The sequence below is a fragment of the Orycteropus afer genome, unplaced genomic scaffold (genome assembly GCF_000298275.1).
Source record: "Orycteropus afer afer isolate SDZICR_OR568_19922 unplaced genomic scaffold, OryAfe1.0 scaffold00190, whole genome shotgun sequence".
Taxonomy (NCBI): Eukaryota; Metazoa; Chordata; class Mammalia; order Tubulidentata; family Orycteropodidae; genus Orycteropus; species Orycteropus afer.
Genome location: NW_006921777.1, coordinates 715,353 through 741,303, shown reverse-complemented (window position 1 = coordinate 741,303; position 25,951 = coordinate 715,353). Strand labels below are relative to the sequence as shown.

The window sequence follows — 25,951 nt, the reverse complement described above, 5'->3', positions numbered from 1 at the left end:
AGCAACTGTTTTACACACATTTAGGAAAGATATGTGTTCGTAGTTAAATCTATGTGGCAAATTGGCTGTATAAATAACTAATAGATGGCAGCTTACACAGCATTGTTGAGAGAGAATACTATGCAGTAACTACGTCTGGTCTTACCTTCTGGGGAGGACTCTCCACTGTGGTTCCATAAATATTTCATGAACCAACATAAAGTAATATGCTAATGACAGACTATTTACCCAGTGAGCAGCTGCACTCTGATGCTTTTTCATCTCTGGTATACCTTTGATGTGGGATCAGTTAAGCCATTTTGAATTGTTCTTTCTTTCCTTCACCCTCACAGTTTCATCGAACCTAAGATGGTGAGCGAGAGTCATCATGAGGCCCTGGCAGCCCCGCCAGTCACAACAGTTGCCACTGTGCTAGCAAATAATGCCACAGAGCCAATCAGTCCTGGAGAAGGAAAGGAAGATACATTTTCTAAACTGAGGGAGAAGTTTATGAATGAATTGCAGAAAATTCCATGTGAGTATTATGTATTTCTAGTAAGGTAAAAAGAAATGGTTGAAATTTAAAGAAAGCAACATTCTTTTTAAAATACTAAAAGCTTACACTTATTTTTTATTACTATTGGGATGCAAATATTATAATAATAAAATTAATTATTCTTGGAAGTGAAATATTCTTCTTAACTCTTTAAATATACTTTTTGAATGAAAATCCAATTCATAAAAAATAATGTGTATCTTGTGTTTAAGGTAGCTTCTGTTTTTTATCTTCAATGTTAGTTTTCTCTCAAGAACATTAATGCTCACGAGTTGTATTGTATTTTGGATTTTTATTTATGAAAACATTCTGTTATAATTATAACTCCTAAGCAATAGATAAAATTTGCTTTCCCAATACTGGAACTCTGATTTCTTTTGTTTGATTGTTAACATTTTTAAATATTTTGCATAGTTGTAAAAAATTCTCTTTGATGTCATCAGGAAAAAAAGAGAGAGAGAGGGAGAAATCTGCACCTAGGTTTATTTGTATAAGTTTAGCACTAAATTCAAATGAGGTATTTAATCTAAATCTTAAATTGTAGGTTGATCATTTTTTTTCAGATTTTTGTGGAATTGGTAAATCTGAAGTTATTGAGTAAAAGACAAAATGTTTCAACCATTTAGCTTTGATTATTCTAATGACTTATCTTTTAATTCTAGAACACTGAAGTCTTATATCAATGTTTATAAATCTAAGAAAACTATCTTTTGTTTTCTGTAATTATTATATAAAACAGAAAACAGACTAGAGGCTCTTTAAAAAGAAATCAGATATTCCATTCATTCAGCAAATGTTTATTGAGCACCTACTATGTTCTAGGCACTTTTCAAGTACTAAGAGCTTATATTCTAGTGGAAAATAGGCATACTAAATCAATAAAGAGGTAAGTATGTATAGCATGTCATGTGGTGATAAATTATATTAAGAAATATAAATCACACAGGCAAATAATGGAATAGAGATGAAATAGAAAGTAAAGGATTGGTACTTCTTTTTTAGCATAATCAGGATTGGTTTCCTTGATAAAGTGCCGAAGGAAGTGGGGAGTAAACTATCATAACTTCCTGGGAAATTTGCTAGTCTGCAAATCTGCTTGGGACAGAAGGAAACTCATTGTGCTGCAAATGGGGTGTCCAAGGGGGAGGATGGCAGAAGAATGCTCTGAATGTAATAGAGGGTTACGTCACCCAGGCCTGGTGGGTTGATGGTTCTTGGCTTTCACTCTGAGTGAAATGAAATTCTGGTGGTGGATTCTAAGCAGAGGTTTCTCAGGATCTGACTTAGGCTTTTTAAAGATCACTCCTACTACTGCATTGAAAATGAATTGTAGATCAGCAAAGGCAGAAAATAAAGAACCAGTTAGCAGGCTGTTGTAATAATCCAGGTATGAAATGTATAAGATTTGTAAGAGAATGATTCTATAAGAACACTGAGAAACTAGATTAAAAATACAATAAATCAAATTCTTTCTTACCCCTAAATAATTAAAAACTTGTCAATTTTTCTGTCCATTTTTAACAAATTCATCTGAGAGATTCTTAGCACAACGCAAAACAAAATGTAACCATTGCCACGGAATCGGACCCGACTCATAGGGACCCCTCCTTAGGTTTCCGAGGAAGTATAACTATGGAAGTAGATTGCCCAACCTTCCTTCCGAGGAGTGGCTGGTGGGTTTGAACCTCCAGTCTTCTGGTTAGCAGTCAAATGCCTTAAGCATTACACCACCAGAGCTCCCATTCTTAGCACAGGTGGTGATAATTAGCATTCTCAGCGGGACAATCCCTAACCAAAAGGAGATGAAGATGGCCCAGTAGACCAAGCCCTAGGATGAGAATCACAAGGTCTCAGTTCTCTTCCTTGCTCTGCTGATGGGCTGATGTATAAAATCAGGTATTTTTGATATAACTTTGAAGTCATAGCTACAGGGCAGAAACCAAATTCCTATATCACTATGGGTCAAACTTTCACTAAGTAGTTAATCAAGATGTTTGCTTTCAGAGAAATCTGCTGGATGGAGGTAGAGAAAGCAATGAATAGCACTATTATCTTCTCTTCCCTGTTGAGGAAAAAATTACTGGAGAAAATATCTCTCCTTTCTTTTCCCTTACCAATATCATTTTATCCCTTCCCCAGCCAGTGCCCCTTTCGCATGTCCCATTCTTGGGCAAGACAGCAGATTAGGTAGTGTGTCCTCTTCTCTATGGATATTTGCTTTTGACCAACTTCCTGAAATGATGTCAGAGAATCTGAATAACTCTTAAAAAGACACTATGTTACTAGCTCTCTCCATGATTCAATAGAAAGAAACAAATTAAATACCTAAAATCTTAAAAATGGTATGGTAAATAAGTATTATAAAAAAAACTATTATAAATACAGCAGTGCAATTTTATTAAAAATCTGTTATCATGCATATTTTACACCTTCATTTTAATCCATCACAATTTTTACTGCTTGTGTAATTGAAATTTCTAATGGGATTTATATACAGGTAGCGACACTACACAAAAATAAAATATATCCCTAAAATCAAATTCCTTAGAGAATATGTTATACAAAGTTTATCACTTTTGACTTGGCATAATATAGCGTGACGCTAATGACAGGTAACAAATTAGAATATTAATCGATTTTGGTCTCTGAACTAAATCTTGGCTATCTGGCAGATGTGTTTTTTGCAAAATTGATAGCAAACAGCTTTAGTCTGTCACTTGAAATTCCCACTTGTGAGAAGAGAGGTGTCACAATGGCAAGGAGTGTTCATGTCATTAGTTGGGTAATCTGCACGGTCCAGCACTGAACATATTCAAACCAAATTGCCTGATGATATCATCCATAACACCATGGGACTTAAAATAAAAAAGGAAAAGGAAATGGTAAATGCTGAGGATTTTTATCTTTCAGTTCATTCTGCACACTGTTATCTAAATGAAGCAGACAAGGTTTTTCAGAATGTTTCTTTATTTTGCAACTTTGATTTTTTATTACTAGGGCTGTGGTTGGTTTGTAAAGCATGAACTCGTGTCATCAGAATAGCTATGATTAAGGTTTTGATATTGATAAGCTTCTTGAAGTAGAGTGCACCTTTCCTAAAGCACAACAGAAAACCAAATAGCCAGAATTTGAGTCTTAGTGCAGAATAGGAGCAAGTAGGATAAAAGTACTTACCTAATTCATGTAGAAAAATTATTGGATAGATATTATAATACAGAGAGTAAAACCATAGGTGCTGGATACAAATTTTATGAGTTCAAATCCTAATTCCTACACATAGCAGTTATGTGACTTTGGGCACGTAACTTGGTTTTTCGGTGTATTAGTTTCCTCCTCTATAAAATGGGTGTGAAAAGAATACTTACATCGTAGGGTTGTTGGGTAAAGGAGTCAGTGTATATAAACTGCTTGCTTAGCAGTACTTTGCACAAAGTAAGAACTGTAAAAATGTTAACTATGTCTAAAGTCAAGCTGTTATTTTAACATGTCAATATACATGTTAGAAAAACCCTCTATTCAGTCAGTCACCCAATTGAGAAGATTCTAAAAACTTTGTACAAATCCATGTTTGTTTTATTCTTTAAACCTACTCACTCCATCAATGCCTTTATTAGGGATGGTAAATCTCTTCTATTTCCTTTTCCCACTTTCTCTACCAATTGTCATTTTTTCTCTTCTGTAATTTTATTTTCTCACTTCTTCATTCCCTTTCCCCTATGCACATGCTAACGTTTCACCTATCTGAGAGTGACTAGAACAGTGCTATGCACAGCAGTTGGTTAAGAGATGGCTTTCTTCTGTCAAGCTGTAAGAATTTCTGCCCTTGACCTCACTCACCCCTCAGGCTAACATGCTAGCATCCTCCTGAATATCTCCACCAAACTTTTTGAAAAGCATAACTGGGACTCTGACAACTTGCTTGAAGTTCCATTAGCAGCTCAACCTCTTCCACGATCACATTTATCCTTTATGCACTACTAAAATTGTTTTCACTAAAGTCACCAGGTGCTTTCTGATGCACGATTATGAGGGATATTATCAATCTTCATTCAGTCACATATTTCTGCACCATTATCATTGTTGGCAACCGTCTTCTGGAAACTTTTCACCTTCTAGGACTCTCCTCTCCTTTGCTTCCCCTTCTTTCTCTCCTTATTCTTCTTCACTGATTTGACTCCTGTTTCACTGACTACTCCTTGTCCTTCCTTCTCTTAAATGGTAGAAGCGCTTGTTTCCTAGGATTCCATCTTTAATCTTATTCATATCCCATTCTACATGCTCTCCGTGGGAGGTCTCATTTGGGCAGCCATTCAAGTAAGTAATCTCCCCATTATCCTTGCCTACCCCCTCCACTTCAGCTACAATTCTATACTTGGGGTCCTTTGAGTCCTATTAATTTTCCTCCCAAAATACCTCTCAAAACCTGCCAGTACTTTCACACGCCATTGTATTCTCTCTTACTTTTCTCTTTCTAGACTCTCTTTCCTCATTAACCTTGATAAGTTTTGTTTGTTTTTCGATTATTCAGGAACCTCTCAATTGTTACACTGTGGGAGAAGAGTTAGTTCTTTCTCATGGTAGTATTATGCAAGCCTTCCTTTATTTTTAAAAGCACTGTATTCAAATGTCTCAAAATCATGGTTATCCATTTGTTTTTATTTTTGTTGTTGTTGTTTGTTTGTTTTGGCCTTCCTTTCCCCCTGAAATATAAATTTCTCCAACGTGAGGGTCATTTCTACACATTTTTGTATCCTTATACTTTTAAAATATCTGACATTAAACCAAACTTCAAACCAAACTCACTGCCATCAAGTCGATCCCAACTCATAACAACCCCCATTTGGTTTCTGAGGCTATAAATCTTTATGGAAATAGATCTCCCTATCTTCCTTCCATGGAGCAGCTGGTGGGTTTGCACCACTGACCTTCTAGTTAGCAGCCAGATGTCATCTCCACTACACCACCATAGCTCCTTGTCTGATATTAGAGGCACTAATAAAATAGGGATAGATTGGTCTGTTGGGCTCTGTAGAGGTCATAGCAAAAGCAAAGCCCTTATTCCAGTGTGTGAGGCAAACAAACAAAAACATAGCTGCTTTGTTTGAGGCTTGGTTATTTCAAGCTAGAAACAACTGTATGTTGTTGTTGTTGTTGTTAGGTGCCGTTGAATTGGTTCCAACTCATAGCAACCCTTTGTACAACAGAACAAAACACTGCCTGATCCTGAGCCACCCTCCCAATCCTTGCTGTACCTGAGCCTACCCTTACAGCCACTGTGTCAGTCCATCTCATTGAGGGTCTTCCCCTTTTTCACTGATCTTCCACTTTACCAAGCATAATATCCTTCTTCAGGGAATAGTTCCTTCTCACAACATGACCAAAGCAGGTGGGACAAAGTCTAGCCATTCTTGCTTCAAAGGAGTATTCCAGGTGCACTTCTTCCAGGACAGATTCATTTGTTCTTCTGGCAGTCCATGGTACTTTTAGTATTCTTTGCCAACACCACAACTCAAAAACATCAACTCTTAGGTCTTCCTTATTGATTGTCCACTTTTCACATTCATATGAGGCAACTGAAAATACCATGGCTTGGGTTAGGTGCATCTTAGTCTTAAAAGAGATATCTTTGTTCTTCAGCACTTTAAAGAAGCCTTTTACAACAGATTTGCCCAGTGCAATATGACATCTGGTTTCTTGACTGCTGCTTCCATTGGTGTTGATTTTGGATCCAAGTAATAGGAAATCTTTAACAACTTCAATCTTTTCTCCATGTATGGTGATCCTGCTTATTGGTCCAGTTGTGAGGATTTTTTATCTCCTTTATGTTGAGGTGTAATCCATACTGCAACTATAGTCTTTAATCTTCATTAGTAAGTGCTTCAAGTCATCTTCACTTTCAATAAGCAAGGTTGTATAATTTGCGTATCGCAGGTTATTAATGAATGAGTCTTCCTCCAATCCTGATGTCATGCTCTTCTTCATATAGTCCAACTTCTCAGATTATTTGCTGAGCATACAGATTGAATGAGTATAATGAAAGGATACAACACTGACATACTCCCTTCCTGATTTTAAACTATGTAACATCCCCTTGTTCTGTTAGACAACAGCCTCCTGGTCTATATACAGGTTCCTCGTGAGCATAATTCAGTGCTCCGGAATTCCCATTCTCCTCAATGTTATCCTTACTTTGTTATGATCCACACAGTCAAATGCTTTTGCATAGGCAATAAAACACAAGTAATATCTTTCTGGTATTCTTTGCTTTCAGCCAAGATTCATCTGACATCAGCAATGATACCCCTTGTTCTACATCCTCTCCTGAATCCAGCTTGCATTTCTAGATTATTATATTATGATGTTAATACATACCAGTGTGGCCCTTTGACCATGCTTATAGAGACAGTGATGTAGAAAGAATTAATTTTTCACCCTTGTTAGCCAAGAATCCTTTGCTCAAATGAAATATTACATGGAAGCCCAAATTTTTAGAATGGATGAAAACAAACAGACCTGCTATGGTTAATTAAAGGTGTCTTCCTCACTCACTCTCCCAGGAAGGCCCACTGTCAGCTGTCAGGACATATGGCTGCCTAAAATACAGTTTGAGAGCAGTGGCCTGAAAAATAGTGGGTACATCACTGTTATCCCTTATAGCAAAGAAACCAAACAACTGGTAGTGTGTTGTTGTTGGTGTTGTTGTCATGTGCCATCAAATCAGACCCAACTCATAGTGACCCCTCTTTGATTTCCAAGGCGGTATCATTACGGAAGTAGATTGCCCAACATTCTTGCCAAGGAGTGGCTGGTAGGTTTAAACCGCCAGCCTTCTGGTTAGCAGTCATGTACCATAGCACTACGCCACAGAGCTCCCAGTAGTAGTATGTTGTTGTTGTTGTTGTCATGTGCCGTCAAGTTGGACCAGACTCATAGCAACCCTTCTTTGATTTCCAAGGTGGTATCATTATGGAAGTAGATTGCCCAACCTTCCTAGTTGGTTGAAAATGTCACAAGCAAATATTCATCAAGAAAAATGTAGTCCAGTCACTTTGCTCGACCCTCATATGGCTATAAAATGAATGTAAGTTAAGGCCAAGAAGATAATTTCAGGAAACAGATGAAGAGAAACCTTGGGAACACAAAGTATTCCACAGCATGTGAATAACAGTAATGCAATGATCAACAATGACTATTAAGCACTTAGTATGTATTGCTGTACATTCTGTGAAATAAACTTCAAGACTCGTTTAAAAAAAAAGAAAGAAAGAAAAGAAAAAGACCTCTACTAGATGAGAATAAATAGTATACCCATTTTTCAGTAAGTAAGCTGAAAGTTAGCAAGGTGAGTGACATGCCCAAGTAAGTTAGATATGATGTAGGTTTTGGATATGGGAGTATGGTAACAAAAACCTTCCCAGTTTATGACTTAAGAAAGTATCATGCTGTTGTTGTATGCCATTGAATCAATTCTGACTTATAATGATCCCATTTGACAGAGTGGAACTGAACTCATAGGGTTTCCTAGGCTGTTATCAAAATGGGAGCAGATCACTGGATCTTTTCTCCCACAGAACAGCTAGTAGGTTCAAACCAGTGACCCTTCAATTTGCAGCCGAGCATTTAACCATTGTACCGCCAGAGCTACTCATAAAGGCTCCAAATCATCTCCATCATTCATTACCACAACTAAGACTTGAAACTAATCATGTTTTATGTGTCTGTTCAGGGATTAACACACTGTGCATCTTCTGATATTTGTTTTAAATGGCTGAATACCCAAGATGCAAATTTAGTACTGACTCAGAATTTCACATTGCATTGCCTTGTTCTAAAAGCAAGTACTTGTTCACTTTATGTTTGTGCATTTCTTTCAATGGCCTCCCTTATTTAGGTAGATTGTTATTTGAATAACCCATTACTGTCTAAACACTAATTGATAGAGGTTTTTTTTTTTTATTGTTGTTGTTGTATAGATGAGCTCTTTGTATATGACTTAGTTATCATGTTGACTCAATTCTTTTTTTTTTTTTTTTTTTTTATAGTTGTGAGATTTATTAGAGAACTAGTAGGTTACAATTCATAACCAAAAACAACTCAGGATGCAGTTATTTGGTCTGGACACCATTTTCTCAGCCATACCCATAGACAGGCCTCTCTCTGGTCCTCAGCTTCTCAGCCATACCACCCCTTGACCTCTGCCCTGCTTGGACAAATATTACAAACTCTTTTAGCTCTGCCAGTAAGTGCCAAGAGACATCCCACTCTGCCAGTAAGCCTCCTGTTGGAAGGGGCTCAGCTTTCTCCCTCCATGGGTCCAGAAGCCCAGTATGGCATCTCCTGCAGGGTTTCCAGTTGGGTGTCCTGTCAGATCTCCTACTGGTCTCCTGGTGCTACCTCTGCATTGACTCAATTCTTAAACTTCGAAAAGCATTGGCTAAAATGTTAAGTGAAATTTTTCATTGTTAATCTCTACTAAATTTAAATGGGAGCTCTGGTAGCGTAGTGCCTAAGGCACTGGACTGCTAACCAGAGGGCTGGTGGTTCAAACCCACCAGCAACTCCTCGGAAGGAAGACGGGGGCAATCTACTTCCATAGTGATACTGCCTTGGTAACCCAAGAAGGGGTCGCTATGAGTCCGACTCAACAGCACATAACAACAACAACAATTAAATTTAAATATCTGTAAGGAAAAATTTAATTTAAATATCTATAAGAAAAATTTTAATTTAAATATCTATAAGAAAAATTTAAATTTAGTAGAGGTTAACAATGAAAATTTTCACTTAACATTTTAGCCAATGCTTTTCAGAAGCATAAGAATCGAGTCAACATGATAACTAAGTCATATGCGAAAAGCTCATCTATACAATTAAAAAAAAAAATGGGATCTCTGGTGGCGTAGTGCCTAAGGCATTTGATTACTAACCAGAAGCCTGGTGGTTCAAACCAACCAGTCACTTCTTGGAAGGAAGATTGGGCAAGGTACTTCTGTAGTGATATCGCCTCGAAAACTCAAGGAGGAGTCACTATGAGTTGAATCAATTCGACAGCAGTGAGTTTGGTTTTTTTGGGGAAAAAAATGTTACAATTTATTTTTTGATTGTGGTTTGGGTGAAACTTTACAGAGAAAACTAGTTTTATATTCAACAATTTATACACATTTTGTTTCGTATGTTAGTTGGAATCCCCTCAATGTAGCAGTACTCTTCCCACGTCCTCCCTGGGTTCCCCATATTCATTTGTCCTTCTTTCCTGTACCTTCCTGCCTTCTGAGCTTTGTTGTAGGGCAAATGCTGCCTGCCCTTTCAGTCTTGTATAGGTAATTGTTCTGAGGACATTCCTCAGTGTTATTGTTCACTTTTTAGGCCTGTTGTTTGACTAGAAGGTGATCCTCATGTGTGTATTCAGTTCTAGGTTTGAAGGGTATCTAAGAGCTGTAGTCTTGGGGTTCCACTAGTCTTTATCAGACAAGTGTGGTCTTTTTTATGACTGAATTTTGTTCTATGTTTTTCTCCCATTCTGTCCATGAGCTTCTGTGGTGTCCAGATGAGAGGGACAGCAGTGGTAGCCAGGCACAATCTAGTTCATTTTAGCATTGGGTAGTGGAAGCTGTGGTTCCTGCGGTCCATTAGTCATGTGAACTGTTTGAGTCTTTGATTTTCTACACTCTTCCTTACCCCAGAGGGGGAGATGCCAAACGTTGCATCTTAGATGGCTGCTCATTAGCTTTAAAGAACCCAGTTGCTACTCACCACGGGAGGATATAGAACATTGTCCTTAGGAGCTATATTATGCCAATTGACCTAGCTGTCCCCGAGACGGTGGTCCTAAGCTCCCAAACCCAGTGACTTAGTCCCTCAAGGCATTTGGTCATGGCTAAGAAGTTTTTATAACTTTGCCACCTGTATGCTCTACTATATACATGGATGTATTTACAACATATGAATACAAATGTAGAAATATCCTTTACCAAACCTATACATGTTGTCCCTTCTACCTTCCCATACCTGTTCAGCCTGCATGTCTGCCTATAGTATCCACTTGTAGGTTATTGTTTGTTATTACTGATATTGCAAGATTGTGTACATAAGAGTATTAACCTTTATTGTCTACAACTTCATTGTATCTCTCAGTGTTTTCCTTTGCCTTGATCATATTGTTCTGACCCCCTTCTTATTGTTATTGCCTTCACCCAAGTTAATATGTGTCTGCTTTCCAGTAACTTTTCCTCCACTCTCCTCTCATCTGGGGTAACTATCAAAGAATGTTTCATCAAAGAATGTTTCTGTGTGTAAACCTTTTCTTAACTTTTTATAATAGTAGTCTCATATAATATTTATCTTTTTGTGATTAACTTAATATAATGTCCTTCAGTTTCATCCATATTATGAATATTATGAGGTGTTTCACAGATTCCTCATTATTCTTTAATATTGCACAGTACTCCTTTGTGTTTATGTACCATACTTGGGTTATCTCTCCATCCATTGATGGGCACTTAGGTTGTTTTCATCTTTTTGTTAATGTATATAATGCTGCAATAAACAAGACATTTGACTGCTAACCAGAAGGCTGGCAGTTCAAAACCACCAGCCACTGGTGGGAAGATTGGGCAATCTACTTCTGTAGAGCTATCACCTCAGAAACCCAAGGAGGGGTCGCTGTGAGTCAAATCAACTCGATGGAAGTGAGTTTGGTTTTTATTTGGTATATATATCTATCTATTTGTGTCATAGTTCTCATTTCTCTAGTATACCTAGCAGTAGCATTACTGTACTATGTGGTATTTCTATTTCCAACATTTTAAGGGGGAAAAAAAAACTTTTTAAAGGAAATGCCATACCATTTTCCACAGTGGTTGTACCATTTTACAGTCCTGCCAGCACTGTGTGAGAATTCCAATCTATCCACACCCCTGCTAGCATTTGTTGCTTTCTGTATTTTTGAACTTTGCTATTATTGCTGGTGTAAGATATCATTGTTGTTTTCATTTGCATCTCTCTAATGGCTAATAGGGAGCTCTGGTAGCACAGTGACTAAGCACTTGACTGCTAACCAGAAGGCTGACAGTTCAAACCCACCAGCCCCTCCTCGGAAGGAAGGTTGGACAACTTCCATAGTGATACCACCTGGGAAACCCAAGGAGGGGTCTCCATGAGTCAGGTCTGATTCGATGGCACATAACAACAACAACAATGGCTAATAAACTCAAGCATTTCTTCATGTGTTTGTTGGCCACCTGAATGTCTTCTTTGGTGAAGTGTCAGTTCATGTCTTCTGCCCATTTTTTATTTGGATTATTTATCTTTTTGTTGTTGAGGTGTTGAAGTTTTCTATAAATTTTAAAGATTAATCTGTTGTCAGATATGCTGTTGCCGAAAATTCTTTTCTAGTACGTAAGCTCTCTTTTTACTCTTTTGGAGAAGTGTTTTGATGCTCATAAGTGTTTAATTTTTAGTAGGTCCCCGTCATCTAGCTTTTCTTCTGCTATTTGTGCATTTTTGGTTATGTTTGATAGCCTATTTATCCATAAATCAGGGCCCCTAAGTTTGCCTCTATTTTTTTGTTGATGATCTTTATAGTTTTAGGTTTTACATTTAAGTCTTTGATCCATCTTCAATTAGTTTTTGTATGTGGTATGAGGTATGGATCTTTTTTTCATTTTTCTGCAAATGGTTATCCAGTTTTGCCATTTGTTAAAGAGATTATTTCTTCTCCACATAATGGGTTTCATCACTTTGTCAGAGAAGAACTGGTGGATGCCCATAGGTGGATGCATTTACTTCTGGCTTCTCAATTCTTTTCCATTGGTCTATGTGTCTGTCATTTTACCAATAACAGGTTGTTTTGACTATTGTGGCTATAGATTATATAATTACATCAAGAAGTGTAAGGACTATTACTTAAGTCTTCTTTTTCAGTAGTGTTTTCCTTATCCAGGGTCTCATTTTTTTCTATACAAGTGGTGATTAGTTTTTCTATCTCTTTAAAGAATGTTGATGGAACCAGGATTGGGATTACTTTATATCTGTAAATCACTTAAAAAGTTACAGTATTGGCCAGTTGTTATTCTCAGTGAAAATCCCAATATTAAATGACTTCCTCAGTGTAAGACTGAAGAAATAAATCTGTTTGAGAAAGGAATATTTAGAGATTAGGTGTTGAAATTCATCACAGTACAGTGTAGTGATTCACGTTTACATTCTGTAAACATGTATTTCACTATAATTTTATTTTAGTTTAATTCTAATAAAAATATACTAAATATGTGTGCATGTGTGTATATTTTAAGATTCACTGTTAATAACCCAATGTTATGACAGAGCACTTTTTGCTTCACCTAAAACTGTAGCTCTTAATAGAGTTGCTCTTGCCCTCTACAGAATATTGTGGATATGTATGTGTTGAGCCATTTTAAGTGTACTCAATGAAGGAAGAGGGTGTGGAGGCACCTACTGGCATGTAAGGAGCATGAGTCAAGACCCTAGACATCCTGCAATGTGAAGAAGTTTCACACAATGGAGAATTTCCTCACATCCTGCACAATTTTCATAAGTCCCTTATAACATGCATATAGAAGGAAATCCTCATTTATGATCATCAAAGCCTAGAGCTAACTGTTTTACATATTAACACAAAGTATTTTTGCATGGCTCTAATATACACTGACTATTCTAGCTTTCATTCTAATGTCTTTCTAATATCTGATCTTTCCTTCTTTTCTAATTTTTAAAAAGTCTTCTGATTATCCTAATTCTTTAAATCCTTTAATAATCTTTAATCTTTAAACACCTTTAGTAATTGCAGGCATTTGATTAATCATTGTCTTCTATTTTAGTTATATCTAAACATTTTTATATTGAAATATAAATTGTTTGATATTAAAATTACTTTCTTCTAATTTATCCTTTAAATTAGTGCTAGCACATTTTATTGATTTTTAAATTATATATGTCAGTTGTTGTGGTATCTATTATGTATATTTTTATGAAGGAACCTTGGTGATAAAGTGGTTAAATGGTAGGCTATGAGCCAAAAGGTCAGCAGTTCAAACCTACTAGCCACTCTGTGTAAGAAAGATGTGGCAATCTGCTTCCCTAAGGATTAAAGCCTAGGAAATCTTATTAGGCAGCTCTTCTCTGCTTATAGGGTCACTATGAGTCAGAATTGATGCAGTGGTAATGGGTTTGTCTTTCATATTTTGATATAATAAATGGAATACTATAAAATATATAATATTTGTTATAAACTGGGTCATTATTTATAATGTTGATTTAAAAGAATAGGCACATAGCATGGCTCTTTCAATTTCCTGTATTCAATATGGAAACTTAACAAAAGTATATGCTACTGATGTTCTATCTCAAGAAGGTAGTTCATATATGTCCTTGAATTTTGTTTTCTTCTTGAAATCCTATTATGCAGAAAATTCACCCAAGAAATTCATGCCTTTGAAATGAACTGGTGCTAAGGGATTGTATAAACTTCTAAAGTATGGGTAACATGGAATAACAGCAAGCATGTGAAGCCACCAAGTCCATTAAGATCTCAACTAAGTTTCTAAACCTTATTTAGCTGTATTCCATTAGCATCTCAAAGACATAAAATAAAAACACCTGAGGAAAATAAGAAGAATGAATCATATTTTGAACCTATACTAAAAATAGCTCAGGGGGATTTAAAAAATAAAAACGTTCAGGAGTTATTTGGTGCTGAAATATTATACAAATATATTGTTAAATAGCTTTGAAAGTCTACTCCTTACCACATGGCTGCTGCAGGTCAAAATACATGCTATGTTTTCACTAAGCAAAATATGACTACAAAGGCAAATTTATAAAGAAAACAGTGAAATGAGAGAAGCTGAGACAGCTGTTTTTTCTTTACTCTAATGACGATGCAGATCTCTGACAGCAGTGCTGACCTGTCAAGTTTGTGTCAATCTCTATTAAATTGGATAAAGAATTTAGAAGCAGAAACCAGAAGGAAATTGTGTGATACACTACTATGTTTTTAGCACTCAGCATTATTTTTCTTTCTTTTGATTTTCATTTATGAGAACGCTATAATAAAGGGATTTGAACTTAATATCTTCAGAGTCCACATGTCTCTCCAGTCTGCCTATTGAGTGAACTTAGATAATTTTGAAATAAAGATTAAGAAAACATCAGCCCATTTAAAGGTTTCCTCACTAACAACGCATTCATTGAAACTGCTGCCCTGGAGCGATTTCAAAACCACTTGAATCTGCTCCCTTTTTCTCTTCTCTTTCAAGTGGCTTTCACTCATATGAGTAAGAAAACAGCCACCGTAGACTACAAAATAATAGAAATATTTTCAAGTAATTGAAAGTAGTGTGTACTTGTTCACAGAAACTTAGAACAGAACCAAGATCTCATTTGCAATAAGCTAAAATTGATAGGTCATATTGTTCACAGTCTTGAAAATAAAATTTTATGGTAATAATTCCATTTTCATAAAGATTTGAATCTGATTCTTTAAAATCAGTAAGCTATCATAGGGCATTGAAAACAGTGCAGTTCTAATCATATAAATGCAATTCCTTAAAATTTTTGGTGCACTTCAGTAGACCAAAAGAGTTAAGACTTTGTCCAATGCTTTGTTGCACATTCAGTCACTGGCCCAATATTAACCAGGTGGATTAGTAACCTGGGTCAGGAGGGCGTTGTTTGCTACAACAAGAAGTTGTGTATTGTGGTGATTAGGAATGTAAGCTCTGGAGTTGGTCTGCCTAGATTCAAAATCCCAGCTCTGCCGTTACTAGTTGTATGCCCTTGAACAAATCATTTACTCTCTCCATAAAATAAAGATACTACTACTACTTACCACATCGGTGTGAGTATTACATTCTTAATGTATATAATATTATATGAATAATATATATAATATCTGTAATGTAATGTTGGCCGTATTAAAAATTCATAGGCTTCCAATGTTTATTTCTGTAGCACCCCCTGTTGTCCTAGGTTGTGTATGCCATGCTAGGGAAACAAAGCACACAACAGTAACTTGTTTCTGGCCTCATTTGCCTTATAGGCTCAGAATTTTCTACCAGAAGGACTTCTATGTTAATATGTTTTAGCAAGACATAGATAGCTCTTTTTGATATGATTTTACATGGCTCTGGAGTATTCCCCAAGCTTGTCTCCAACTATTCACCCTCACACAGTTTGCTCCAGCAGAACAAAACTTCTTAAGGTAAACAAAAATTCTTATGTGAATTATGATTCACATAATTTCATGCCTCTAAATCTTTGCATAACTCACTCCCATGACTAAAATTCCTTGCTTGCCACTGCCTGTTGATCTGGACTACTTCTGTTTATCCCTTAAAAATTTCAACTCCTTAAAACTCTTCTGGTCTTCTGAAATCTACCCCCATTTTGCCATTAATCACTAATTCTCCCTCTTTGTACTTTTCATATGCTTAAGATGTTTATTTTATATTTCATTCATATGTTTGCATTTTTGTCTCAATATTAAGCAAGGTACTTGAGGGCCGGGATACTGTCTTTTCATCTCTGTCTCCAGCCTCAGCACAAAATCTGCCTCCTAGTAGGCAGAAGTATGATCTCCTTTAGCACAAAGGATCCTAGATAACATTGAGGAATTGAGAAAAGAACTTCCAAATGGGTCTCTCTAAAAAGGTGGTGAAGGAGGGAATAATAATCAACAGCAACAGTCAGTGTTGTGCTAAACCAACCTTTAATGGCCATTTTGCTTTGCCTTCTACCACTCCTCACTTTACAACCTATATTTTCTCTTTGTACCTCTCCTTTTATTTTTCTCTCCCTTTCTTGGACCTTCTTTAACTTTGTGGTTTTCTGTTCTTATTTTTCTTTCCTCCTTGTATGTGCTGAATATTCTTTTTCATTTCAGACCCTTTGGCTTGATAGCAACTCAATGTGTTTCAGAATTGAGATACAACAGACACCAAACTGGTCTTCAGGGCAAACAGTTCTCCCTACAAGCATTTTTATTCAAGTGGAGATCTGAGACACTACTAGTTTCATCTTTGAGTTCTGAAAAATAACATATTCTATTAGAATATCCAGCCACTCCTCGGAAGGAAGGTTGGGCAATCCTACTTCCGTAGTGATACTGCCTCGGAAACCCAAGGAGGGGTCGCTATGAGTCAGGACCGACTCAACAGCATATAACAACAACAACATTAGAATATCCAGGAAACAAGGTAAATTCATTCTTCATGATGATTGGTATACAATACAGTCTAGCTACTTGTGCTTTCACCAAGAAAATTCAGTCATTTTGTCCTTGGCTTTACTCAGTACAAATAAAGATAACTGGAAATGTTATATTACAGCAGCTCCTTCCACAATGGAAACTTTTGTGCAGTTGGCTTTAGTGAGTAGCAGTTTATGGGCTATAACTTGTGTATGTTTCTCTGTTTCACCTTATGAGCCACACAAAGCACAGCAGTTGAGTTTCTCAGCTACTGCCATTGCTGATAACATCACAACTGTGGAATATCATTTGAAGTGATACTTCAAAATGGCTTTGCCAGCCATCTTCTGCCCACGCTGATTAGAACTGTTCTGTGTCACATCACCTTTCCACAGTTGCTGTCATCCATCTACCTTTCTTTTCCAGACCTGCTAATGTGGCTGTAATGCATTTTAACTGGCTGCCTTCCAGGTCCTCATCAGGAATTAAATTGTTTTAGTATTTTACATTAAGTAGTCTTAAACTGTAACACCAGTGTTACTGATGGGAAAGCCAGTGTGCTTTTATAAGAGATTGAGTTTAATAATCTCTCAAAAAGTTGAGAACTGCATGATTTTACCAGTGCCTCATATATAGGAAAACATATAGATGGCTTTCCTAAGTCAATTCTGATGCTTTTATTTCAATCAGATCTTGATACCGCTTTGCATTTTTCTGCCAAAGGTCATACTGGATTACTTGATTTGGCCATTCGCTCTAGCAAGGGCAGATGGGCCTGTATGCACAAGATATCCGGTGCCATTTATCTTTCACTTACTAAAATTCTTTTCTCCCTTTTCCTCTGAGAATTTATACTCTAAATTTCTCCTTTTATTTCTGAGCATCCTCTCTTTTTTTACTACCTCTTCAATTGCTTGCAGGTAGGTACACTTCATCTTTGAAAATTTTGAACCTCTATGATTTCTTAATAATTTTAGGATTTCCAATACTCTTTTCATGTAAATCCTACCCAAAACTCAATCCCCAGCCTTGATGTTTCTATTGAATTCTCCCAATTTTTCTGAACCTACTTGTTTGAGGAAATTCTTTGTAAACTATGTATTCATGATAAATATATAGTTCTGTGCATTTTGACAAATACATGCAATGTAATCATCACTCCAGAAAATCTCTCTAACCCCTTTCCAGATATCCCTGCCTTGCCATGTATGGTTCTAAGCAATAATTGATATGCTTTTTGTCACTATAAATTAGTTTTGACTGTTAGAGAATTTCATAAAAATGGAATTATGCAGTGAATAGACTTTGGTGTTTGATTTCTTTCACTTAGCATAAATGTTTGAGATTCATCTATGTTCTTGGGTGCTATTCCACTGTACTGATATCCGTAATATATTCACTCATCTGTTGATGTGTTTTTAGGTTGTTTCCAGTTTGGGCTTGTGGTAGTTAAGCTGTGTGTCAACTTGGCTGTGCTGGTTTTCAGTGGCTGAGCAGCCGTTTGTAGTTATTGCCCATGATAAGACTGGTCATGAACTCCATGGAGGAATCTACTGGAGCAGCTGAGTAGCTGCCTTAAGGATGTGATCTGCTTCCAGTGTATAAGGAGAAGCTTTGAGGAAGGTCTCTGCAGTTTTGGCACGCTTGAGCCCTGCATGTAGCCGAGTCTTCATCCAGCAGCCTGCCATGTTGTCTGCCGATCTTAGGATTGTTCCTGGACTTGAACCAGTGCCTCCCGTATTGTGTGATAATCTTGGGACTGTGCCATTTTACTTGTCAACCTTGGGCTTGTTAGTCTCAGCAGCCAGCAGCTGCCTGACTTAAGAGACACCTACAATTCCACTGGGCCAGGAGCAAGAAACAGAGCTAAAGCACAAGGTCTAAGGGTTTTCACCCAGCCTCTAGAGCTGGCACTTTAAAGTTGGACTTCTAGCCTCCTAAACTATAAGAGAATAAATCCCTGTTTGTTAAAGCTACCCATTTGTGGTATTTTCTGTTAGAGCAGCACTAGATAACCAAAGCAGGGCTCTTAAACATAAAGCTGTTATAAATTTTCTTGTACAAGTCTTTGAATGGATATATGTATTCATTTCTTTTGGAAAAGTACTGCACTTGGCTACTAACAGAAAAGTTAGAGGTTCACGTTCATCTGGAGGCACGTTGGAAGAAAGGGCTAGTAATCTATTCTCCCCGCCCCCAAAAAAAAGCCATTAAAAAAAATCTATGAAACACAGTTCTATGACACACAGGATTATGATAAGTTGGAGTTGACTCAATGGCAACTTATTTTATGTTAAATTTTATTTTACTTTACAAAAACTGTCAAGTCATTTTCTAAAATGTTTGCATTATTAACATTCTCACCAGCAAAAATGAGAATTCTAGATGCTCCACATCTTTCCAGCACTTGGAATTTTCAATATTTTCATTTTGGCCATTCTATTAGATGTGTAAGAGTATATCATTGTGATTGTAGTGCCTATTTCCCAAGTTAGACAAAATGAATTGTAGATCTAAACATAAGAGCTAAAATCATAAATCTAGAAAAACACAGTAGACCATTTTTTCATGACTTTGATATAAAAAAATAAGAGCTCTGGTGTCATATTTTCATGACTTTGATATAGGGAAATATTTTCTAGACAGGACACTAAAAACAATAACTATAAAATAAAATATTGATAACTTACTAGTCATCAAAAGTAAAGCTCTCTGCTTTTTTAAAAGCACTATTAAGAACATGAACTGACAACTCATAGACTGGGGGAGAATATCCACAGAACATATTTTTGACAAAGAACTTGTAAAGAATATATAAAACATTTTTACAACCCAATATAAAAATGAGAAAGGATTAGTGAGTACTTTAAAACTTTTTATAGGGCATAATGAAAAAGTTTTGGAAATAATGATAATGATTCACAATACTGTGAATGTAACTAATGCTAATGAATTATATACTTAAATGTAGACAAAATGACAAGTTTTATGTTGCATATATTTTATCTCCATAAAAAGAGGAACAAATGGATAAGAACTAAAAAAAAAAGGACAAAGATTTGAACAGATGATCAAATAAGAAACAAATGATTGATAAGTTCCTGCAAAGATATTTGATATCCTTAGTCATAGAGAAATGCAAATTATAACTACCATGAAATCCATTTTTTAAAGTTCTAAGATCTATTAATCTTTATGTCCTATTTGAATTTGAAATTTATTACATTAAAAACTAAGCTCATCTTCTTTTTCCTTGACAAAATGTACACAGGTGTTCCAAAGCTCAAAACCCTGGCATGATCTTTGACTCTTCTCATTTTTGTCCCCATTGCCCAACTAGTTAACAAGTCCTCTTGATTCACTCATGTCTTCTCTGTCCTCATTCCCATTACTACTTTAGTTTGAGCCCTCATCCATATTACAATTTTCACAGCCTCCTAATCAGTCTTCCCACAACCATTCTCCACCTACTAACCATCCATTTATATATAAATCTTTCAGCTGACTTTTCTTGGAATCCTCCTCTGAACATACCAGTCTCTTGCTCAAAAACATTTAGTACTACTTGCTTAGCTGACTTTTCAACTCCCTCATTTGCATGCAAGACCCTCTATAATGTAGCCCAGTGTGCCTTTCCAACTTCATTTTTGCTTCTCTTTCAAGTAATCATTCTGCGGTGAACTGAACTATTTACCATTTCACAGAGACATTCCTCCATTTCCTGCCTTTGTACCTTAGTCGCCAGCTCTTCTAGAAGGCTGCTCCTGGACCTCCATTTTACTCTTTTAATATATGTATCAGCTTCTACAATTACTATTATGTTCATAACTTATCCTCTTTGCTAGACTCTAAGTTCTGTAAGAATAGCCTCAGAGTTCAATCCAATCTTTAATACTCTAGATCACATGCTATATTCCTTACAAAGAGCAGGTTTATCCATGAAAGACTTCATGTTGGGATACAAAATAGAGTACGACATCATCCTTATAATCTAATAGGGAAGATAATATGTGCATAAAAACAATAATGCTGTAAGAATATGATGCATGCCAAAACTTAAGAGGTGCATGGAAGAATCATCAAAGTCATTACATTTGAGACTGTAAATGTAATTGGGAATTAGGTTAGACAAGGTCATCAATATTGGGCCAAGGAGTTTAGTCTGTATTTAATAGGTAAAGAGGAACCAGGGACCATTCAAGATGTTTAAATGGAAGTAACATAATTACAGATTTGTTTTAGGAACATCAATCTGGCAACAGTTTATAGGGAAGATAGACAGCAAAAATGAGAGAGCCTGGAGAGAGGGAGAGAGCAGGAAGGAGACAACTGAAGGAATACAAGAGAAAAAAATGGCAGCCTGAATTGCTATGGAAAGGAAAGTACAGATGTGACAGCCTCTGTGGACATGTTGTTGACAGGCACTGCAACTGAATCTGAGTGTGTTTAGGAAAGAGAAAATGATAAATAATTCCAGAAAAGCTATGAACCCAAACAAGGTCACTCCCATATGGAGAGGGGAAATGCAAGAGAGAATTCAGCATCAGAACACTGAGGTCTGAGAGTTGAGCACTCGTAAGTTTAGGTTGTGAAAGTGGATAGCTATCTTTGATAAAATGTAAAGAGGATAAAAAGAGGGAGAGAGAATGATAAATTCTTAAAATACAGAAATTATGGATGAGGAGAGAAATTGATGAAGAAATAAATGAGCGCAGTCAGATTAGTGGGAAAAGCAGAAAAGCTGAGTTTCTCAGAAGCTAAGTAAAGAGAGTTTTGGAGAAATTGAAGTCAATTCACTTCAAAAGAAATTTATGGAAAGTACTGCTTAAAGTTTAGGAGGAACAAAAATGACTAAAGCTGCAATTTATGCTTTCAGTGTTTTCAGTCTAGAGGATGCTAGAAGACATTGTCATCAGCATCATTACCATGACTAGCATTTTTGAGTACTTGGTACATACAGACTCTCATTCATATATTTAATTAAATTGACTGAATTAAACCTTATGAACAACACATTAGGTAGAAACTTACAATCTCAATTTTACAAGTGAGCAAAAAAATCTCAAAAATGTTAAGCAAATCATACATTAATACAAGGCATAATGAAATAAGTATTAAAGCAAGGTACTTATATATCAGACAAGGGAAGGAGAAATGTTATAGGAATAACAGAGAAAGAATTGAGAAAGAAGTGGTATTTAAATTGCGCCTTGAACCAGAGAAGAATTTGGTAACTAGAGAATTCATAGGAAACCATTCCATACTGAGAAACATGAGTACCATTGCAGTTTTGTAGTTGACAGTGAAGATAGTGTGATTGGATTGTAGGATATATTGAGCAGTATAGTTGGGAGAGGAAGCATGGAATCCTGTTTCTGAGAGAACTGCATGCTTTGCTAAACAGGTGATCCTTTATTCTGTAAGCCAGAAGCCTTCATGGGCTTTATGTAATAGAGTGTGATCCAACCTGATTTTTTTCTCTTTTAACAGTGAGAAGAAATAATTAGGGATATAAAGATCCAGGCATGGCAAATGCTGCAAATAGATCACAAAAGATTATGCCTGAGGAAAGACCAGTAAATATGGAGCTCTTTAATGACCTTGGAAGAGTCCTGGTGGCACAATGGTTAAAGGGTTTGGCTGCTAACTAAAAAGTTGATATTTTGAACCCACCAGCCACTTGGAAGCAAGAATGGCCAGACTTCGTCTTACCTATTTTGGTCATGTTGTCAGAAGGGACCATTCCCTGGAGAAGGATGTCATGCTTGGTAGGGTGGAGGGTCAATGAAAGAGGAGGAGGCCTTCAACAAGATGGATTGACACAGTGGCTGTGATGATGGGCTCAAATATAGCAGGGATCATGGAGCTGGCACGGGATCAGGCAATGTTTCGTGCTGTTGTGCATGGGGTCACTATGAGTCAGAAACAACTCAACGGCACCTAACAACACCACAGGAGAAAGATGTGGCAGTTTGTTTCATAAAGATATACAACCTTGAGAACCGGCTGGAGCAGTTCTACTCCGTTCTGCAGGGTTGCTATGAGTCAAAATCCACTTGACAACAGTGAGTTTGGTTTTTTGGTTTTAGAGTGACCTTGGAAAGCCTTGTTTCATTAGAGGTTGAAATCAGAGGTCAGATTGCAGAACACATGGTGAGGAGTTAAGAAATGAGAAAGTGGGGTAAGAAAGTGAAATCAGAGTGTGGACTATTCTCTTCCATAAGAGTATTAACAGAATTGCAACTCATGTACTTAATACGATCAAGGGAAGTTGAGTATGTGTTGAGGTAAAAAAATTGAGATAAAAGGAAAGAGATTGCCATTACCATCAAGGGAGCTAACTCTCTCCTGAATACTTCTGAATGGCACCACATATCCACATCCCTAGTATTATCACTAGTATCATCATTTTAAGGCTGGGCCCTGGCAGTGGGGGGGAGGGACACAGGCTTGGGGCTGCTTAGCTTGGCTTCAGGGCACCTTTATTTTAAGGCTGGGCTCCAAAGAGACAGGCACAGAGTAGTTAGGAACAACTAAGGGAGGTGAACTTGTCTGTCATTTTGTCATCCTGTGATGGTTTACATGTTGTTGTGAGGCTGGAGGTTACGTCACTAGTGTTGCAAAATGCCTGCAGGGTTACCCATGGTGGACAGGTTTCAGTGGACCTTCTGGGCTAAGCCAGAGTCAGAAGAAGGAAGAGGCCATCCATTTCTCAAACAACTGGCCAGTGACAACCTTATGAGTAGCAGTGAAACACAGTCTGATATATTACTAGAAAACTTTATGAGTTGCCCTGAAACACTCTCTGATATAGTCCCAGAAGATGAGCCCATCAGGTCAGAAGGCACTCAAAATATGACTGGGGAAGAGGTGACTCCTCAGAGTAGAAACAACCTTAAGGTATGGATAGAGTAAAGCTTTCAGGACATCCATTGGCTGATGTGGCAGGACTCAAATTGAGAAGAAACAGATGCAGATATCCATTAATAATTGCAACATGGAATGTATAAAATATGAATCTAAGAAAACTGGGAGTTGTCAAAAATGAAATGGAACACATAAAGATTGATACTCTAGGCATTAATGAGCTGAAATGGACTGGTTTTTGACCATTTTGCATCAGACAACCATAAGATCTACTATGCCAGGAATGACAAATTGAAGAGGAATAGTGTGGCATTCATCATCACAAAGACTGTTTCAAGATCTATCCTGAAGTACAATGCTATCAGTGATAAGATAATATCCACATGCCTCCAAGGAAGACCAGTTAATACTAGTATTATTCAAATCTATGCACCAACCACCAAAGCCAAAGATGGGAAAATTGAAGATTTCTACCAACTTCTGCAGTCTGAAATTGACCAAACATGAAATCAAGATGTATTGATTATCACTGGTGACTGGAATGTGAAAGTTGGAAACAAAGAAGAAACACTGGTAGTTGGAAAATATGGTCTTGGTGATAGAAATAATGCTGGAGATCACATGATAGAATTTTGCAAGACCAATGAATTATTTGTTGCAAATGCCTTTTTCAACAACATAAATGACAGCTATACATGTGGGCTTCCCCAGATGGAATACACAGGAATCAAATTGACTACATTTGTGTCAAAAGGCAATGGAGAAGTTCAATATCTTCAGCCAAAACAAGGCGAGGAGCTGACTTTGGAACAGACCATCAACTGCTGATACGCAAGTTCAAGTTCAAGGTGAAGATAATTAAAACAAGTCCATGAGAAACAAAATATGACCTTGATAATATACCTTCTGAATTTAGAGGCCATCTAAAGAACAGATTAAAATAGGAGTAGGAAAGAGCTGCATCATCAGAGGAGAGCCAACCTTACTGATATGAATAAAGTAAGTCTCTCGGGACCTCCATGTGCTGATGTGGCATGACTCAAATTGAGACCAAACAGCTACAAACATCCATTAATAATCAGAACATGGAATGTATGAAGTATGACTCTAGGAAAATTAAAAGTTATCAAAAATGAAATGGAACACATAAAGATTGATACTCTAGGCATTAGTGAGCTGAAATGGACTGGTTTTTGACCATTTTGAGTCAGACAACCATAAGATCTACTATGCTGGGAATGACAAATTGAAGAGGAATGGCAAGGCATTATGGTGGGATCTACCACAAGCAGCTGAGTAGCTGCCTTTGGGTATGTGGTCTGCTTCCTGTATATAAGGAGAAGCTTTAAGAAAGGTCTCTGCCTTTGGCATGCTTGGACCCTGCATGTAGCCATGTCATTGCTCAAAAGCCTGCACATAAAACTATTTGTATGCTGCTGAGCAATGACCTGCCGACCTTGGGACTTACAGTTGACTTAAGTCAATGGCCTGCCATGTAGTAACATTGGGACTGTGCCTTTTTACTTGTCAACCTTGGGGTTTCTCAGCCTCAGCAGCCAGCAGCTGTCTGAGTGAAGAAAAACCTCTAGCTCCAGTGGGCCGGGAGCAGGAGGCAGAGCTGGTCCCTAAGGTTGAGGGGCTTTCACCCAGCCCCTAGAGCCTGGCACTTTGAACTTGGATTTAAAGCCTCCAAATTGGAAGAATAAACTCCTGTCTGTTAAGACCATCCCATTTATGGTATATATTACTGTCAGAGTGGCACTAGGTAACCAGAACAGGATGTTTTAAGATCTGTCCTGAAGTACAATGTTGCCGGTAATAGGATAATATCCATACGTCTACAAGGAAGATCCATTAATACTATTATTATTCAAATTTACGCACCAACCACCAAAGCCAAATTTGAGGAAATTGAAGACTTTTATCAACTTCTGCAGTCTGAAACTGACCAAAGATTCAATCTAGATGTGTTGCTTATCACTGGTGATTGGAATGCAAAAGTTGAAAACAAAGAAGAATCACTGGTAGTTGGAAAATTTGGCCTTAGTGACAGAAATAACACTGGAGTTCACATGATAGGATTTTGCAAGACCAATAACTTATTCATTGCAAATATCTTTTTTCAACAACACAAATGGTGACTATACATGTGGACTTCACCAGATGGAGTACACAGGAATCAGACTGACGACATCTGTGGCAAGTGGAAATGGAAAAGCTCAATATCTTCAGCCAAAACAAGGCTAGGAGCTGATTGTGGAACAGACCATCAACTGCTCATATGCAAGTTCAACTTGAAGTTGAAACAATTAAAACAAGTCCATGAGAGCCAAAATATGACC

General features: G+C 37.1%; 1 protein-coding gene across 1 annotated transcript in view; it reads left to right on the top strand.

Moving 5' to 3' along the window:
• The first annotated feature begins 348 nt into the window (after positions 1-348).
• SYT1 (synaptotagmin 1) overlaps positions 349-25,951 on the top strand; it is a 280,496-nt gene continuing 254,893 nt past the window's right edge. The window contains exon 1 of the mRNA XM_007947552.2: positions 349-514. Within this exon, the coding sequence (XP_007945743.1) occupies positions 349-514 (166 nt within the window). The remainder of the gene's footprint in view (positions 515-25,951) is intronic.